The following is a 20,550-nucleotide window of genomic DNA, read 5'->3' on the forward strand; positions in this document are numbered from 1 at the left end:
CGAACCCGGGTCTCCAGAATCACACCCCGGGCTGCCCAGTGCTTGCTATTTGATAGACAGTTTTTGCTGTCTGTCAGCAGCAATATTATTTATAATATTGTAATATTGTAACATTGTAATATTTAGGAAGAAGCTTGCATTCTTTTTTCAAAATGTTTTATCTGACCATGACTCATGAGGAATTCTTGAAATCTTTGGCTGTTTTAATTTAGAAATCAGTTTCTTTTTTTAAGCAGTGAAACAATATAGTTTCTTTTCAATAAAAGAAAAAATGATTGCAGTTATGATTTTGATTTTATGAAAGAACTGGGGTGCATAGAGATTAAGTTACTAGCCCTAGAGCACAGCAAGTGAATGGTATTGGAGAATTTTTTTTTTTTAAGATTTTATTTTTTAATGAGAGACACACAGAGAGGGGCAGACAGGAGAAGCAGGCTCCACGCAAGGAGCCTGATCCGGGACTGGATCCCAGGACTCTGAGATCATGCCCTGAGCCGAAGGCAGACACTCCGCCTCTGAGCCACCCAGGTGTCCCTTTATTTGAATCTCAGTACTTTCTCAGTATTCTAAAATTGAGCACTCAGTTTTAGATTTGCTTTAGATTTGGATGGTTCAGTGAAAACCGGTAAACTGAAGGTCATGTTTAGTGTTTTTTTCCTCAAGCATTTCTTTTCTTTCTATTTTACTTAGAGACAGTGTGCACAGGGATGTACAAGTGGGGGTGGAAGGAGAGAGAATCTCAAGCCGACCCTGAGTGGGGAGCATGATGTGGGCTTTGCTCTCAATCCTGAGATCATGACTTGAGTCAAAATCAAGAATCCGACTTTTAACCCTCTGAGCTCTCCAGGCACCCCTGAAAGCATTTTTTATATAGAATTTTGGAGGCACAGTTTACAAATAATTAAATTCTAGAATTTAAGGATTCAGCTTGAAGAATGTTTTTTTTTTTAGCTTGAAGAATTTTTGCATCATATATTTATAGTCATCATCCCCAAACAGTTGATCCTTTTTTTTTTTTAAACAGTTGATCCTTAAGATGAGTTTGAATTCTGTGAGTCCACTTGTAGATGGATTTTTTCTTAATAATACATAATGGTTCTGGAAATGTATTTTCTCTTTATGATTCTCAATGTTTTCATTGCTGTAGCTTGCTTTATTGTAAGAATACAATATATAATACATATAACATACAAAGTTTGTCATTTGTTACTGGTAAGGCTTCTGGTCAGCAGTAGGCCAGTAATAAAGTTTCTGGGTAATCAAAGGTAAACGTGGATTTTCAGATGTGGTTGGGGTGGGTGTCCATTCCCTTAAGTGAGGAGGGGCACGGTATTTGAAAATCAACTTTACATACATTTCTCTAACCGCCCCCCCCCATCCCTCTCAGGAATTTCTGAATTGTAGCACCACTTTCTTTTGGTTTTTTTCTTAGTCCTTAAAGAAACAGTGTTGTGGCTGTTATCTTAATCTAACTTCTGAAAAACCTGACAAATGGATGATAAAAAATCCATTTTGGTTGTATAAAATTCTAATCTTTTGTGTGAGAATGTTGAACCAAAGAAAACTTTATTCTTTGTCAGACATTCAAGTTTTGGGGCTAGAAAGTTACATAAGAAATGATCTCTATTAAGAAACAATATTTAGGAAGAAGCTTGCATTCTTTTTTCAAAATGTTTTATCTGACCATGACTCATGAGGAATTCTTGAAATCTTTGGCTGTTTTAATTTAGAAATCAGTTTCTTAAAAAAAAAATCATCAGTTTCTTTTTTTAAGCAGTGAAACAATATAGTTTCTTTTCAATAAAATGTACATTATTTAGTCCCATGATCCCATGAAATGTTACTTTTTTTTTTTTTATGGAGAGGTCATTGACAGGAATGTTTTATTTTTTTGACAGGAATATTCTTTTTAAATAGTATTTCCATTTTCCTTTGAATTAATTGGTCCGTATTATAGAAGAGCTGAAAGGAGAGACTTCAGAGCCAGAGCTTCAACTGTAATGGAATTATATGGTGCTTGGAGTGTAAATATGAGCCCTTAGGAGGCTACAAGGGTATTTGAGGCGACACTGATGATTGACGTTAAAACTTGTAACTTGAGTAGCAGAGTATTGAAAATTTGGTTTCAGCATAGCTATTGCATGTTTCTGAAGTTGAAAATTTCAATCTAAAATAAAGTATCACCTATTTAGAAAAAAATAAAAGATGCTAACTGAGAACCCAAAATATTCAATTATATTAAACCATTAAGCTAACAAAGAAAATTAATGTTGGAAACTTGGTAAATGATGTGGATTTTAGTATTGGCTTCAGAATTAATAACAAAAATCCACAAACGAGATGAAGTTTGATTTAGCATATAAATATTTAGCTTTTCTTTTTTCTTGGTTTTAGGGGGATGACCTGAAATAAAATGTTGATAATGGTGTAACTAAACCAATAATGAACTTTCTTTATTCTTTTAATTTGAATTATGTAGGTAATCTCAACGAGAAAAGAGAAGCTTTAGTCTAGAGGTGGACAATAGATGATAATTTTTCTTACCTTTGATGTATAATTAGAGGATTTTCTTTATTTTGCATGGGGATATTGGATATCAGAAAAGTAGTTGCTAAAAAGATTTTTAGAAATTTGTTATGAGGGATCCCTGGGTGGCGCAGCGGTTTGGCGCCTGCCTTTGGCCCAGGGCGCGATCCTGGAGACCCGGGATCGAATCCCACGTCAGGCTCCCAGTGCATGGAGCCTGCTTCTCCCTCTGCCTGTGTCTCTGCCTCTCTCTCTCTCTCTCTCTGTATGACTATCATAAATAAATAATAATAAAAAAAAATTAAAAAAAAAAAGAAATTTGTTATGAGACTACTTGGCAGTATCAAAAGATGCAGTTAGGTTAATACTATTGGTCTAGTAATGATGACATTTATAATATTGACTGGGTAATAAGATGGAACTTGAGAAGCAAGTGCAACTAGAATAGAAAAATAGGGGTTTACTTAATGTGTGCTGTTCCTTTATCCTGTTGTGAAAGTTCTCTTTAAATTGCCTTTTATATTGGGGATATATTGTATATTTTGGGTAATAGAGGGAAGCAAAACTTTCTGTTCAGCCTCTTACTATGTTAGAAAATATGCAAGTCCAACTAATGGAATGAAAATATTAACAACCAGTTTCTGAGGAATTGGGAGAGAATGGTCTTCTGTGAGATCTGGTGGATGATCACAATGATGGAATCACACTGGATTTTTCCTTTTATTTGAGATTTGGTCAGATGTTAGTGACTTTTGATGAGAGTAGCTAAGCTCTTTTAAGAAAGTAAAAGTTATGTGGGAACTGTAATAACAAAAAAAAAGTGCAGTTGCTCTGGCTTAAATGAAGTAATGGGAAATCTTAAAACTTGAAAACCATAGGCTAGATGACTGTTAAGATCTTCAGTGTTGGGATCCCTTGGTGGCTTAGTGGTTTAGTGCCTGCCTGCAGCCCAGGATGTGATCCTGGAGACTCAGGATCGAGTCCCACGTCGGGCTCTCTGTGTGGTGCCTGCTTCTCCCTCTGCCTGTGTCTCTGTCTCTCTCTCCCTGTCTCTATGAATAAATAAAATAAAATCTTAAAAAAAAAAAAGATTTTCAATGTCCAACTCTGAAGTTCTCAAAAATTTATGATCAGTGAGAACATCTGAAATTACTTTTTTTTTTTTTTTTTTGGACTATGAGCCATGGAAGAAATAACAGCAATTTCTTGTTCTGCCTTTGAGTACATTAGTTTAGGACTTACGATCCAGATTCCTATTATTGATGTTCTCATAACTGCCTGCCGGTGAACTGCTCTCCATTGTGACTGGGAAGGTGTTCTGTATTGACCTTGTTCCTGTAATCTGGAGAAAATGCAGACTAACCTTGAACTAATTTCTTAGGTTTTGGTGAAATAAGTAGTAAATGGGACACATATTCAAGAATAATGCAGATGTACTAGAAGGATAAACAAATCTCCACAAATTGTTCATAATTGACCAATCAAGTTCATTTTTTCACCCATCCTTTGAGGAAACTGAAATAAAATTTCTTGCCTTTTATACTGTAATTGATCTGTATATATATCTCTTTGTTTGCTTGTATGTTTAACTTCAGGATGATTTTATTTCCTCAAATGAAAAGTTGGATTGTCTCATACCAGTGTCTTTTCAAAAAGGTTTAATTTGATCATAACTGACCATAATTGAGGATTTAACTGTGTGTCAGTTGCCTTTCTTAATACTCAAAAAGATAAGTCATGATTTTGAGGTGTTGAAATCATTTTGTTGAGTAAGAACATTTTGTTTAACTCATTTTCAGATTATTTTTGGTTTCATCATAAACTAAGCATAGAATTTTTAGATTTTGTGGTTTCTCTATTAAAGATACTAAAAATTTTTCTGATTTAGTTTGACTAGAAACGTGATCATATGTTGTCTGTAGGTCAAAACTATATTTATCATCCTTGAATCTAATACTGCCACAAATAAGAATGTTTGGAATCTTAGAACTGGAACACTCTTAATTGGGTTTAAAAATATAGAGAAGTTATGATAAGGTGCATGATGGAAAATGTGTACCTTTCAAGTTCTTATACTCATTCATTATAAAGAAATTGACTGTTGGGAATAATAATCCCCACCCCCACCCCAAATTCATCAGATTGCAATAAATTTCAGTAAAAATATCTCCTGGTGTGTTGTGTGGGTTTTATTTGTTCTTGAAACCAGAACTGTTGACATACCTTATCTTACTTTGAGTTGATTTTATTTAAATGATTCCGTTTTCTCCCCTGCTAGTTCTCGCCTTGTACTTGTAAGTTGACTATATTTGACTTTTTTTTTTTTCCAGGTTGAATTGACCAAAGCAATGGTTATGGAGAAGCCTAGTCCCCTGCTGGTCGGGCGGGAATTTGTGAGACAGTATTATACGCTCCTGAACCAGGCCCCAGACATGCTACACAGGTAAAACTTTTTAAAAAAATTTTTATCCTGCATCATCTAATGTTTTTTAGCATGGGGGTACTTAGTACTTGATTCTCTTATGCATCATGCATAGTATATGCAAGTATGAAAGTCTCCTTCAGAGAGTCGCATATATATTTGCGATTTCCAAAAGCCATTATGCTCTCTGTCTTAATAAAATAGTTGCAGGTCCAGACCATTCATTACTTGACATCACAAATGTCTCTTGAGATAAAACAAAAGTTTTGGCATTGGCTCTTCTGAATTAATTTTGCTTGGAATGGGTTTGCTTGCAGTGTTGTTGCATAATAGTGCTTTCTACATAAGAGCCAGTAAATGATAGCTGTTAAAATTATAATTTTATTTATTTTTTGTTTAGAAGTTATTTTAAAGATTTATTTGTTTGCGAGAGTGATCATGTACACACACAAGCAGGGGAAGGGCCAAAGGGAGGGGGAGAGAATCTCAAGTAGATTCCCTGCTGAGATCTAACCCCTGTGAGATGATCCCAACAATCGTGAGATACGACCTGAACTGAAATCAAGAGTTGGGCACTTAACACTGACTGGACTGCCTAAGTGCCCCTAAAATTAGAATTTTAAGTAGAACATACAAATAGAAGGAAATTAGACTAAGTTACCTAGACTTTCACATTATCAGAAAAATAGTGCCTGAAAACATAAAGGTATAGAATTTGTGCTTTTGTTTGTTTGTTTGTTTTTTTTTTGTGCTGTTTTTTTTGGTGAATCCTGAATATTTGGTATGAATGTGTTCCTGTGATAATATTTTTAATGTTGATGTGCTTTTAAAAATTGGGGAAGCCTGGGTGGCGCAGCGGTTTGGCGCCTGCCTTTGGCCCAGGGCGCGATCCTGGAGACCCGGGATCGAATCCCACGTCGGGCTCCTGGTGCATGGAGCCTGCTTCTCCCTCTGCCTGTGTCTCTGCCTCTCTCTCTCTCTCTCTCTCTCTGTGACTATCATAAATAAATAAAAATTAAAAAAAATAAAATAAAAAAAAATAAAAATTGGGGAAGCTTGGGACACCTAGGTGGCTTGGTTGGTTGAGTGTCTGCCTTGGGCTCAGGTCATGATCCCAGGGTCCTGGAATCAAGCCCCATGTCGGGTTGGGGAGCCTGCTTCTCCCCCTCCTTGCCTGTGCCTTCTGTCGCTATCTCTCTCTCAAATAAATAAAATCTTTTATAAAAAAAAAAAAATGAAGAAACTTTAGTGGAAATGGTATAGGCTTGTAAATAAAGCTTTTTTTTTTTTATTTTTATTTTTATTTTTTTTATGATAGTCACAGAGAGAGAGAGAGAGAGGCAGAGACATAGGCAGAGGGAGAAGCAGGCTCCATGCACCTGGAGCCCGACGTGGGATTCGATCCTGGGTCTCCAGGATCGCGCCCTGGGCCAAAGGCAGGCACCAAACTGCTGCGCCACCCAGGGATCCCAAGTTTTTTTTTTTTTTTAAAGATTTTATTTATTTATTTATGAGAGACCCAAAGAGGCAGAGACAGGCAGAGGGAGAAGTAGGCTCCCTGTAGATAGCCTGATGCAGGACTCGATCCCAGGACCCCAGGATCACAACCTGAGCCCAAGGCAGATGCTCAACCACGGAGCCACCCAGGTGTCCCATAAATAAAGTTCTTAAACATGGAAAGCTCTACTAAAACCATGTTTACAGATTTTCTTGTATGGACATGCAAACATTTTTAACATACTGTCTTTCTTTTTTACTTGATAATCTGGGGTCCTCTTATAACGATAGTACATATATCACATTCATTTAGTATCCACATAGTTAATTTATAGAGATGTAGCATACATTAATCCTCAGTGATGAGTTTGTCAGTTGCTTCCATTATTTCCTTTAACAGTCTTGCATTATATAGAACTATAAATATGTCTATGTGGACTTGTTAGAATAATTTTTCTTTCTTTTTTTTAAAGATTTATTTGAGAGAGAGCGAGCTTGCTCTTGCGTGCTCCACCCTCTCATGTGCTCTTAGCGACTGTGCCACCCAGGTGCCCCTAGAATAATTTGAGATTTTGAAATATATATTTGCTAGACCAGACTCTTTTCCTCTATACTTTGACCAGCTTGTGTATTGGATATCATATGCTATTGGGTGCAAAAGAAAATTTATAAATTTGTTTTGATTCATTGCTCTGAAAATGGAAAATACCTCTTTTTTTAAAAAAAATATTTTATTTATTTATTCATGAAAGACACACACACACACAGAGGTAGAGACATGCAGAGGGAGAAGCAGGCTCCCAACAAGGAGCCTGGCATGGGACCCTATCCTAGGCCTCCAGGAGCACACCCGCTGGCTGCTCTAAACTGCTGAGCCACCTACGCTGCCCCTTTGACCTGTTTTCTTTTGATCTTTACAAAAACCTTTAGTAAGACCTGTTAGGATAACTTTATTTTGCAGATAAAGGTGCTAAGGAGTTAAAAATCTGGTGCTGATAGGACTATTAAGTGATTGAAAAAATTTGAAAAGTTTCCCTATTTTTGTTGTTTTATGTAAAAATTTGATTTTATGCCCTCAGGTTAGATAAGTTTGGAATTTGAAAAGGACTGAGAGTTGAAAGATAGCTAAATGAATTGATATATTTCTTGTCAATATTGATATTAATTGACTCAAAGACCTCTTTTTTCCACATTTTATCTCTGAAGTACAGCTTAGATATACAGGCATATCTTGTTTTGTGTTTTGCTTTATGGTGCTTTGCAGAAACTGCATTTTTTTTGCAAGTTAGAGGTTTGTGGCAATCTTACATGGAGTGAGCTTATTGGTGCCATTTTTCCAATAATATTTGCTCACTTTGTATCTTTGTCACATTTTGGTAATTCTTAGAATATTTCAAACTTTTACACTATTATATTTATTGGTAATTTACGATCAGCGATCTTTTTTGTTACTATTTTGGGACTCATGCCCATTCATATAAGACTGAACTCTTTTTTAAAAATTATTTTTTATTTTTATTTTTTAAAAAGATTTTTATTTATTCATGAGAGACACAGACAGAGGGAGAAGCAGGCTCTGCACATGGAGCCTGATGTGGGACTTGATCCCCAGACCCGGGATCACTCCCTGAGCTGAAGCCAGATGCTCAACTGCTAGGCCACCCAGGTGTCCCTGAACTCCTTTTTTTTTTTTTTTTTGTAAAGATTTTATTTATTTATTTGAAAGAGAGCAAGAGGGTGAGCACAAGTGGGGAAGGGGTGGGGTTGAAGTAGAAGCAGACTCCCTGCTGAGCAGGGAGCCTGATGCAGGGCTTAGTCCCAGGACCCTGAGATCATGACCTGATTTGAAGGCAGCTGCTTAACTGACTAAGCCACTCAGGTGCCCCAAAACCATGAACTTAATGTTAAATAAAGGTGTATCCTCTGAATTCTCCACTGACAGCTATCCCCCATCTCTACCTTTTTCTTGAAACACAACAATATTGAAATTAGGCCAGTTACTTAACCGTTAAAATGGCTTTTAAGTATTAAGTGAAAGGAATAGACTTTCCTTATAGTATACTGTCTTTCCCTTAACATTAAAAGCTAGAAGTAAGCTTAGTGAGGAGAGAATGTTCAAAGCTGAGATAGGCCAAAAGCTAGGACCACTTAGCTAAGTTGTGAATGTAAAGGAAAATTTAATGAAAATTAAAGTGCTCCTTGAGTGAACAGACAAGTAATAAGCAGAGAAGCCTTCTTATGGTTATGGAGAAAATTTGAGTAGTCTGAATAGAAGAGCAAACAAGCCACAACATTCCATTAAGCCAAAGCCTCATCCAGAGCAAGGCACTTACTACTTTTCAATTATTTGAAGGCTTACAGAGGTGAAGTTGCAGAAGTAGAGTTTGAGCTAGCAGAGGTTGTTGGTTCATGATATTTAAGGGAAGAAGCTGTCTCCATAAAATAAAAGTGCAAGGTGAAGTAGCAAGTGCTGATGAGAAAGCTGCAGCAAATTCTCCAGAAGATCTAGCTCAGGTAATTAAGGTGGCTACACTACCCAAAAGATTTATAGTGTTGATGAAACAGCCTTATATTGGAAGTGGTTTGTGGGAAGATGTCAAAATATCAAGATAAACAGGAGTTGCGAAGAAGTTGATTCAAGACTTGAGTAGAGGAAGTAACTAGATGAGGTAGAAATAGGAGAACTAGAATAGAAGTGGAGTCTGAGGATGGGATTGAATTGCTGTAGTCTCATGATAAAACTTGAACAGATGAGGAATTCTTATGGATGAGCAAAGAAAGTGGTTTCTTGAGATGGAATCTATTGATGAAGACACTGAGGATTATTGAAATAATATCCTAGAGGATATGATGAAGACACTGTGAGGATTATTGAAATAATATCCTAGAGGATATGATGAAGACACTGAGGATTATTGAAATAATATCCTAGAGGATATTATGTAGACTAGTTGATTAATTAATGGCAGGGGTTAAGAGGATTAACCCTCAATTTTGAAAGAAGTTCTGTGGGTAAAATGCCATCAAATGGCATCACATACTATAGGGAAATTGTTAGTGAGAGGAAGAGGCAATTGATGGGGGGAAAACTTTAAAAATTTTTAAATTCTTTAAGAATTTGGTACAGCCAATGCCTTCTGCACCCGCCACCCTGATTCGGTCACAGCCAAATGGAGGTAAGACCCCTCCACCAGCAAAAAGATGAGGACTCACTGAAAGCTCAGGTGATCAGCATTTTTTTTTTTTTTTTTAGCAGTAAGTGTTTTTTAATTAAGATATGTACATTATTTTTATAGAAATACTATTGCACACTTAATAGACTAAGTGTAGTGTAAACATAACTTAAATGCACTGGAAAACCAAGAAATCTTTTTTTTGACTCTATTGCAAAATTCTCTTCATTGCACTGGTTTGGAACTGAACTTAAGATATCTCTGAGGTATGCCTGAAATGAGAAGTGGATTGGCCAGCAGTACTGATTCAGTGGCTGACATAAAGCCTTTTAATAACTTGAAAGTTTGCAGGGTACACTGGGGTACCCGTGGGCCCAAATCTCCCCACTTTTGTGGGGAACAGGCAGAAACAGGATGTAGAGTGACATGGGGTTCATTTGTGGAAAATTGTGTATCTGTAGTATAGTTATCGAATTGTAATAGCAGTTCTATCTGTGCTGGGGCACTTTTGGTTGTATCTGTCAGGTTTTCCTGATCCAGTATTAAAATGAAAACAACATTTGAGGATATAGATGAATTAAGGCTATGCGGAATTAAAGTCTGAAGCTCTTATTGCATCAGCAAAAATTGCTAAAAATTACTCTTAAATTTCACCTGCATGAGTTACTGGGATTTTATTTTATTTCATTTTAATTTAAATAGGCTCCATGACTGGCATGGAGCCCAAGGTAGAGCGCCTGAACTCTTAGGACCCTGAGATTAAGATCTGAGCTAAGATCAAGAGTTGGACTTAAATGACTGAGTCACTCAGGTGCTCCAGTTACTGGGTTTTTAATGGAAACCCCTAAAATACATTCTCAGATATGTAAAAGAATTGGACTCCCCACGCTTGTGGGATGGTATAGATGGCCTCATCTGTATCAAAACTGCCTGTTTTCTTCTTGAGTGAAAATGGGAACTTCTGTTTTTCATTCTAATTTTTTTTTTTTTTAATTTTATTTATTTATGATAGTCATACAGAGAGAAAGAGAGAGAGGCAGAGACACAGGCAGAGGGAGAAGCAGGATCCATGCGCCGGGAGCCTGATGTGGGATTCGATCCCGGGTCTCCAGGATCACGCCCTGGGCCAAAGGCAGGCGCCAAACCGCTGCGCCACCCAGGGATCCCTCTGTTTTTCATTCTAAAGTAGCCTTCCTAACTGACAGAATCATCCTACTCTGAAATCTGGAGCTCAACATTTTATAAAATAAGTGTTGTGCCTCATTGACCAAAATCTATTTCCATTTGACAAATACTGAGTGATATAGAGGGGGGAGATCTATGAATGCATATGCACACAGAAATGAAAAAGAAAATACATTCTTGCTTCTAGGAGTCTGCCAGTGAGGCAGGTAGGTACCAAACTGAAAAATAAGTATCTAATCTAAGGATACTTGATACTGAAAAATAAATTATCTCTCTGTTTTACAGATTTTATGGAAAGAACTCTTCTTATGTCCATGGGGGATTGGATTCAAATGGAAAGCCAGCAGATGCAGTCTATGGACAGAAAGTAAGCATCCCAAGCGTTCTCTAGGTTGTTACACAGCTAGAAAATAACCCATAAAATTGAGGCAGATACATATTTAATAGATTTACTGTTTAAAGATCAAATTTTTCAGTTTCTTTTTTTAGAAATTTTGGTATTCAGAAGCTTCTTGGTAAATATGGTAGCCATTGATAAGCTTTAGGGTGTCACATTTCATTTTGAGTGATCTATTCTGAAGATTTTTTTGTTAGGAGATAATTAGTTTTAGCATAGGCATCATTTATTTACTGTAAAACATTTTAGGTATGTCAATTCAGGACAATTTAAGAAAGCTCAAGGTGGTCACTAGGGATAAAAACTGTTCTAAGGCAAATCAGTACAGGCTGTGTAGTTTGTAATTTAAGCATGCAAGTTATCTCTACCTGTGTTGTATTGGAAAGTTCTTTGTTGGAGATTGTCTAAATTTTAAGTCGTTAACTCTTGCCTTGATTCTTTAGGAGATCCATAGGAAAGTGATGTCACAAAACTTTACCAATTGCCACACTAAGATTCGCCATGTTGATGCTCATGCCACTCTGAATGATGGTGTGGTGGTCCAGGTGATGGGGTTGCTCTCTAATAACAACCAGGCTTTGAGGAGATTCATGCAGACATTTGTCCTTGCTCCTGAGGTATGAAAAAAAGAGACGATGAAAGGTTGTGCATACCTTTTTAGGAACTATTCATTTTGAAATTTCAAACATAAAAGTTGTAATAGTACAATAGCTCACACATACTCCTTACCTAGAACCCCACCGCCAACACTTGCCCATACATTTGTAATTCTTTTTCTGTTTACCTGTCATTTTAATTCAAAACCATTTGAAAATAGGTTGGAGACATCATGCCTAGTCACTATCATCCTTAGGTATTTCAGTGAGCATTTCATAAGTGTAAGGAATACTTTTTCATAACTACAGTTTTCAAATTCAGGAAGTACTGATATTAATAGAATTAGCAATCTGTAGCCCATATTTAAATTTTGGTGATTGTAACAATAATGTCCTATGTGGTATTTTTTTTTCCCTGGTCCAAGAATCAGTCCAGGATTACACATAATATAATATAGTTGTCATGTCTCTAGTATCCTTTAACCATCAGTAATTCTTTAATTTTGTGTTTTTCATGGCACTGACTTTTTTTTTTTTTTTTTTTTTTTAAGATTTTGTTTGTTTATTCATGAGAGACACAGAGAGAGGGAGAGACACAGGCAGAGGGAGAAGCAGGCTCCATGCAGGGAACTGGACTTGGGACTCTATCCCAGGGTCCTGGGATCACGCCCTGGGCTGAAGGTGGCGCTAAACCGCTGAGCCATCCGGGCTGCCCGACACTGACTTTTTTGAAGAGCACTGTCAAAGTGTTTCATAGAATATCTCTGTTTGAATTGTCTATTTCCTTGTGATTAGATCTAGGTTATGCACATATTAGTGTCCTTCAGTGCCCGCCCCACATTAGGAAGGCACTAGATGTCATTTAAGTCTTACTGTTATTAACATTGATTACTTAGTTAAGGTGATGGTCACGTTTGCCACTGTGAAGTTAGTATTTTTATTTATTAGTAAATACATTGTGGTTCATTTCTTTGAGACTGCAGTTATCTCTTTCTTCAATAAACTTTTGTGTATGCTAGTTTTAGCATCATTCTTGCTGTAGTCAGCTGCTACTCTGATGGTTATAAATAGTGGTTATCTATTTCTGTCATTTGGTATTCATTACTTAGCATCTTACTATAAGGTACTCCACCTTCTATCTGCTGTCACTTGTGGAGTTTATTTAATGGATTTAACCCACTGATTAAATTAATGGCTAAAATATCCCAGATCTATTAAGTCTGAGCTCCTTCAAGCTGGCTTGTATTTGTCTTGGTGAGGGGAGTAAAATTTTTTTTGTTGCTGTTAAATATTTTATTTATTCACAAGAGACAGATGGGGGGGCGGGGGCAGAGACACAGGCAGAGGGAGAAGAAGGCTCCATGCAGGGAGCCTGATATGGGACTTGATCCTGGGACTCCAGGATCACGCCCTGAGCCGACGGCAGAGGCTTAACCTCTCAGCCACCCAGGCGTTCCAGGGGAGTACTTTTTAACTTCTGTGACACAAGATGTTTCAGGGTCATTTTAGACTCTTCCCTGCTCTAGCACCGGCCCTGGAATCTGCTGTTTCTTCAAGGAACCCTGGTTCCTATTAGTTATCATGCTTGTCATGAATGGGTGGTAATTTATGTTGGCAACTATATTTGTACTGTTGATAATTATATTTGTACTGCCTTCCTGACTGGTGCAGACTGAACACATTCAGGATGCCTATCTGCACAAGTGTGTGGAAGTGGCTCAATAGCGGCCTGCTGGCTAGATGTTTTCTCTAGCATTATCCTTAAGATAGTTTTCTGTCCAGAGTAATGAATCTAAAACCCTGTCCTTTTAACGGTTTGAATAACTCGATTATCTTTTTGAAAAACTACATGATTCATTTTAGTTCTAAGTTTCAGAGGATGGCTTAGATTATCTGTAGTATCAAACTTGAGGCACTTCTAACTATAAAGAATCATGTGGGGATAGGATGACCAGTTATTTCCAGTTTGATTAAAGTTCCTTTTACTATTAAAGAGGAAGAATCTGATATTACCGTAATACGGTGCATTTTTACATGAATTGTCTCAAAGCTAATATTAATACTCAAAGCTGTAAGGTGGTATCCTTTCTTTAGATGAAGACAGTGTTAGAAACTGAATGACTAAAAAAACTAAAAAAAAAGAAGAAACTGAATAACTGGTTGTATTCCCATGCGTCTTCTACCTAGTGTGGGCAAACCTTTTCAGCTATACCACTGTTGAGTGCTTTATCAATATTGTTGGATACAGGGAATTAAGGAAATTTTAAATACCTGCTGCAATTGGTAGTATGTATTTATTGTCTAAAAAATTATTTGAGGTGTGTGGCATTGTACATACTTAGAGCTTTACCAATGTTTGGATATCCATTTGTTGGTATTTTAAGCAGCAGTATATTTGAATGTAGTTTTTAATGGCTATAATGTAGAGCAGGGTCGTTCATCTTTGATATTACCATTTTGGGCCAAATAATTCTTTGTTGTGACTGGCTGTTCTGTGCATTGTGGGATGTTTTAGCAGCATCCCTGCCCTCTTCTCTGTAGTTTCAATTGCACTCCCCTGTGTGAAAACTGAAATCTCTCCAGACACTGCCAAGTGTCTCTGGTGGTGCAGTATTACCCTTAGTTGAGAACCACTGGTGTAGGGTGGTTTGGTTTTTTGAAAGTCTGCTGAATAAATCAAAGTTTTTGTTGCCATTGCAGGGCTCTGTTGCGAATAAGTTCTACGTTCACAATGATATCTTCAGATACCAAGATGAGGTCTTTGGTGGCTTTGTCACTGAGCCTCAGGAGGGTAAGTTACTTGTCTCAATTTTGTTTTTTTTTTTGAAGGCATCAGGTTGACCTGAAGAGAGTATGGGTTTCTCGAATGTTTTTATTACACTCTGTATTTTCTTCATTAATAACTTCTAATTGTCAAGGCAGAGAAAGGGTCTCAGTTTTTAACCTACTTAAGAGCTAACAAGTTAACCTGTTTTATGGAAGACCCAAAACTTCTAAGTCATGAGTACACAATTACTCGCTGCAACATGATAATGTATTTTTGCCACAATTTCTTGTTTTTTAAATTGTTGTATTTTTTTTTTTTTAAGATTTTATTTCTTTATTCATGAGAGACAGAGAGAGAGAGAGAGAGAGAGGCAGAGAGGCAGAGACACGGGCAGAGGGAGAAGCAGGCTCCATGGAGGGAGCCTGATGTGGGAGTTGATCTTGGAACTCCAGGATCAAGCCCTGGGCCAAAGGCAGGTACTAAGCCACTGAGCCACCCAGGGATCCCTTTGCCACAATTTCCACAGGATATCCTGAAGTTCATATGATACCTGCATTGGAGTGGGGTGCATTATAGAGCTGGAACCCTAAGTTTAAGGAATCAAAATCTTTTATAATGGGTGTAAACATGCCTGCTCTTTGCTCTAAAGGGAGACAGTATTTTCTGAGGCTGTTTGCTGTTTAAATGTTCCTAAGAAATTTAGGAACTGAAACAAAGGTTAGCCATTGCTTTAGTTGTAAGATGTGCAGAAACACAAACCCATGATGAATTGTCTCTAAACACCAATAATAATTAGTATATTAGTGTTTTCTATATGGCTGAAATGATTCTAAGTGCTTTGTATTTATTGTGTAATACAGCAGGCCTATAGATAAGTACTATTCTCATTTAATGGATTAGAGCACCGAGATGGCAGAGAAATACTTTGCCAGATATTATATAGCTAGTTAGGTGGTAGAGCCTGCATTGAATTATGGACAGTATGACCTAGACTCCCATGTTCTTAACCCAAACACTCTCGTAGCCTTAATTCTGTCCTTAAAGCTTTTGCCATAATTTTACCAAATTGCTATAATTTACTTACATTTATATACATATATGCTTATTTCATTACTTCTTTTTAAGTGTTTAAATTCCAGTTAGCGTACAGCATAATAATACTAGTTTCGTGTGTATGATACAGCGATTCCATGCTTTAGTACAACACCTGGTGCTTATCACAATAAATATACTCCTTTATCACCAGCAGGTATTTAACCCACTCCTCCATCCACCTCATCACTCCACCCACAGTGAGCATTGTGAAAGTGAATATAAAGCTGACCTTTGAACAACATGGGGGTAGGGGCACTGACACCCTCCTCCCCCCCCGTAGTCGAAAATTCCTGTATAACTTTTGACTCTCCAAAAACTTAACTGTTAATAGCCTACTGTTGACTGGAAACTTTACTGATATATAAATGATCAATTAACACATTTTGTATATGTATTTTACGTACTGTGTTCTTAAAGTAAGCTAGAGAAAAGGAAATATTAAAATCATAAGGAAGAGAAAATATATTTACAATACTGTATTTATCAAGAAAAATCTGCATATAAGTGGACCTGTATAGTTCAAACCATCTTCTTCAGGGGTCAGCCTATATTTGAGAATTAAATAAGCACAAATTCCTTGAAATTTGTTTTCTTATGTAGAATCTGAGGAAGAGGTGGAGGAACCTGAAGAAAGACAGCAGACACCTGAGGTGGTACCTGATGATTCTGGAACTTTCTATGATCAGAGTGTCAGGTAAAGAAAAAATGTGTTCATCTGTCTAAGGCTGAATGAGAATTTGGATTGTGTTCTCTTTGGTTGGAGGGAGTTACATATTCTCTCAGAATTATCTCAGAATATAAGTTATTTCCTAAAAGAAAGGTTTTTGCTTTTAGTATCTCTGAGCTAACAAAAATGTTGTAACTTGCTGACAGTAGGTGAAAAACAGATTCTGGGACTTCTTATCAAGTATTTAATGTAAGAAGGCATTGCATTAAGTGCTTTGGGGGAAGTACGTTGAAGGACTGATTTAGAGATCAGGCATAAATTGATAGAAATTCAGACATGAATTAAATGACTATAAACTCAAGACAGTAAATGTGTGACTGTCTTAAGCTGTTTTTTTTTTCTCTCTACATCCGGAACAGAAATGTTTGATAGGAATAAAAATTAATATTTATTAGTTGCCATGTGATACTGAAACCTTTGGTGTTAGTATTTAGTGCTTAAAAGGATATTTTCATGTATTTCTCAAGCTGTGGTGATGGACAAACCACACCACTCACCTGGTTGCTGGTTGAGAATAATCTATTGTCTCACCACAGACATGAGCCAAATTGGATTTCAGGGGGGAAAACACCTGCCGTGTTAACAAATATTGTGATTCGTGTGGAAGTTTTAAGAGCTAGTGTTCTGAATCGCAACTATTTTTTTCTTCTAAATTATTTGGGTGATTTATTTGAGAGGCTTTTTTGATGGTAAAAACTGCATCATATGAAATTTAAGTGCACTGTGTAGTAATGTTTAACTCTATGCACGTAGTTGTGCAACAGATCTCTAGAAGTTTTCATCTTACAAAACTAAAACTATACCCATTGAGTAACCTTTCTTCCCCTTCCCCACAGCCTGTCTTTTGGTATGTGTGGTAGGTAAATTGTGAGTTTTTGGGATTGTGACAGAAAATCATGATTTGGTTCATCTTTGATCTGTTTTGATGTGTTTACTTATCAGACTTTAGCAAATCTGATTGCAGTAAGATTTGCTCATTGAGTGCTCTTCCAAAAAGTCTTGTTTTATTTAATATGCAGATATGGAACTCCTAGATCTTTTTTTGGAGAGAGGGAGCTATTTTTTTGGTTCAGATCTCTGTAGTAAATAAAAACATCGGAGTTTCTTGCTAAATCATTTGAGGCATAATGATATTTCTTAAATTTTCCTGTGCAAGCAATGACTTGGAAGAACATTTAGAGGAACCTGTTGCTGAACCAGAACCTGATCCTGAACCAGAACCAGAGCAAGAACCTGTGTCTGAGATCCAAGAGGAAAAGTCTGAGCCAGTATTGGAAGAAACTGCTCCTGAGGATACTCAGAAGAGTTCTTCTCCAGCACCTACGGACATAGCTCAGACAGTACAGGAAGACTTGAGGGTATGCAATGTGTCTTTTTATTCTTATTCTATTTCTGATTTATTTTAAAAAATACCTCTTCCTTTATTAGTGTTTCGTTGACTTTTCTAGGTATGTTTTTCAGTTCAGGGAAATTTCTTGCATATTGAGCCATACCTCAGATAAGAAGTAAAATGCATATTTTATAAAAGTAACTCCCCTCCCCTCCTAAGGAAACTTTAATACTCTTTTTTTTTTTTTTTTAAAAGACCAGAAATTTCAGGTGCTATTTTATTACCGTATCAATAAGCCCTCATTTTAAAAATATATATGTATACATATTTTTTTTTTAAAATAGAATAGCTATTTTCATTTATTTAATTTTTATTTATGATAGTCACACAGAGAAAGAGAGAGAGGCAGAGACACAGGCAGAGGGAGAAGCAGGCTCCCTGCACCAGGAGCCCAATGTGGGATTCGACCCTGCGTCTCCAGGATCGTGCTCTGGGCCAAAGGCAGGCGCTAAACCACTGCGCCACCCAGGGATCCCTAAAAATATTTTATTTCAAATTATGACATGCTTGTTATAACCAACAAGTGATAATATATGTTTTTGAAAAATACTGTGGCATAGCAGACTTTCCTTTTTTCTGAAATCTAATTGAGGATAACCTTAAAGTAGAAGGAGAAACTACTGAAATAATAGCTACTCTTCTAATTAGAATACATGATTTCAAAAGTTTGAAGCTTTTCAGTTATTCCTGAGTCTCATTAGGCTCATGTTAACTGAATTCCCGGAACCTTTACATTTGATGCTCCGTGAGGGAATATGTTTTAATGCTTTATTTATGTAGTCAGGATTCTTACATCATTTATCTAACAATTAATTCAAGTGCTTCTGTGCTAGGCATTGTTCTAAGTATGGGAACTATTGGTAAAACAGTTTTTGGTCTGTCTCTGGCAGTGATTAGGTGAGTAGGAATGAGAAATGTGAAATGACTTTGCTTGCTGGTAGAAAAGTAGGTTGGCTGGATTAGGAAGGAATGACTAGTTAGGTGGCTATTGTAGTCCTGGAGAGAAAACTGACACCTGGGATTAAGGTTGTGGCAGTGAAGATCTTTATGCAGTAAGTAGCAAGATTTGGTAAATTTGATGTGCATAGATTGAAAAGGTGTTCAGAGTAGTTCTAAAGTTGATGTAATTGGGTTGATGTTTACACATGAGTTGGAGGAATCATAGGAGGAAGATTGGTTTTGGAGGAGAGAATTTTATTAAACTTTTCATATTTTGCTGGTACTTGATGAGTAAGGGAATTTTAGTACTAAATTTCTAAGTAGGAGGAGAAAAGGAATCTCGAGGTACTTAGAAACTCTATCCTATCTGAAAATGTGGTTCATATGTATGAGAAATCTAATAACTAAGAGCTTTTATATTGTTTTGATATGGTCAAGCCACTAATGTTGTTGTTCCCTTAGACATTTTCTTGGGCATCTGTGACCAGTAAGAACCTTCCACCCAGTGGAGCTGTTCCAGTTACTGGGATACCACCTCATGTTGTTAAAGTACCAGCTTCACAGGTGAGTTTCTAAGTTTGTGTATTAGGCATATTTGCTTGTATTTCATGTAATTTGGTTTCACACAGGTTTAGAGAATGTGGGAGCTGGTACACAGAGCAGAGTCCAAGGTGTTTTTTTTTTTATTTTTTATTTTAAATAATTTGTGAGAGAATTGTCATTTATTTGTCTGAGAAAGAGAGAGAGAAGGAGTGCAATCTTGCACTGAGCTGGGGCGGGTGTGTAGGGTTGGGGAGGGAGAGGGACAAGCTGACTCTGCTTTGAGCACGGAGTATGACAGGCCTCAATCCCAGGACCCTGACATCATGACCTGAGCAGAAACCAAGAGTTGGATGCTCAGCTGACTGAGCCACCCAGGTGCCTCTTTCATTTTCTCTCTTAAACCTTACTGTTAGCGAAGAAACTTTTAAAAGTAAGCTTGCTTTGTTTTTACGCAGTTGACTTATAAATTTTTCAGCCTCGCCCGGAATCTAAACCTGAATCTCAGATTCCACCGCAGAGGCCTCAGAGGGATCAAAGAGTGCGAGAACAGCGGATAAATATTCCTCCCCAGAGGGGACCCAGACCAAGTAAGAGCTCAGAAGGGTGACTTACCTAGTTTGGGGGAGTTTTAGGTGAGAGCTTGTGTCTTAGGGGTGGTTGATATTTTCTACTTTAAAAAAAATTGTGGAGCTGATGAAATTACCTGGTTTTAGGGGTGGAGAAAAAATTTATTAAATGATATAGTCACTGAAAATTGTCTTTATCTTTCATTGCTGTTTTTGTTTTTTAAGTCCGTGAGGCTGGTGAGCAAGGTGACGTTGAGCCCCGAAGAATTGTGAGACACCCTGATAGTCACCAACTTTTTATTGGCAATCTACCACATGAAGTGGACAAATCGGAGCTTAAAGATTTTTTTCAAAGTAGGTTATGGAGTTAAACACTAGATTCATCTAATGTAATGCTGTCTAATAGAAATAGATGAGCCACATGTAATTATAAGTTTTTAGTGGCTACATTTCATTTCTGTTTTTAGTGGTCACATTTTAAAACATAGAAATGAGGATATTTAATTTTAATATTTTATTTAATGCAATATATCTAAAACATCATTTCAACATGGAAAAATAAGTTATTTTATGTTTTTCCATACTAAGTCCTTTAAGTCCAGTGTTTATTACCCTTAAGGCATTTCTTGTTTTGGAATTGGTACACTTCCAGTGGTCTGTATCCATATGTGACTAGTGGTTATCATTGGATAGTGTATGTATGATATTTAAAGGGAATGTTCTCATA

General features: G+C 36.9%; 1 protein-coding gene across 2 annotated transcripts in view; it reads left to right on the top strand.

Annotated features, from left to right (window-relative positions):
• Positions 1-20,550, top strand: part of G3BP1 (G3BP stress granule assembly factor 1) — a 46,819-nt gene that overhangs the window by 15,365 nt on the left and 10,904 nt on the right. For both annotated transcript variants that reach the window (XM_041747651.1, XM_041747650.1), the window contains exons 2-10: positions 4,857-4,969; positions 11,089-11,170; positions 11,644-11,817; positions 14,497-14,587; positions 16,259-16,352; positions 17,542-17,743; positions 19,177-19,278; positions 19,733-19,844; positions 20,049-20,177. In XM_041747651.1, the coding sequence (XP_041603585.1) occupies positions 4,875-4,969; positions 11,089-11,170; positions 11,644-11,817; positions 14,497-14,587; positions 16,259-16,352; positions 17,542-17,743; positions 19,177-19,278; positions 19,733-19,844; positions 20,049-20,177 (1,081 nt within the window). In that variant the 5' untranslated portion in view covers positions 4,857-4,874. The remainder of the gene's footprint in view (positions 1-4,856; positions 4,970-11,088; positions 11,171-11,643; positions 11,818-14,496; positions 14,588-16,258; positions 16,353-17,541; positions 17,744-19,176; positions 19,279-19,732; positions 19,845-20,048; positions 20,178-20,550) is intronic.

The sequence above is a fragment of the Vulpes lagopus genome, chromosome 3 (assembly GCF_018345385.1).
Source record: "Vulpes lagopus strain Blue_001 chromosome 3, ASM1834538v1, whole genome shotgun sequence".
In the NCBI taxonomy this organism is placed as follows: Eukaryota; Metazoa; Chordata; class Mammalia; order Carnivora; family Canidae; genus Vulpes; species Vulpes lagopus.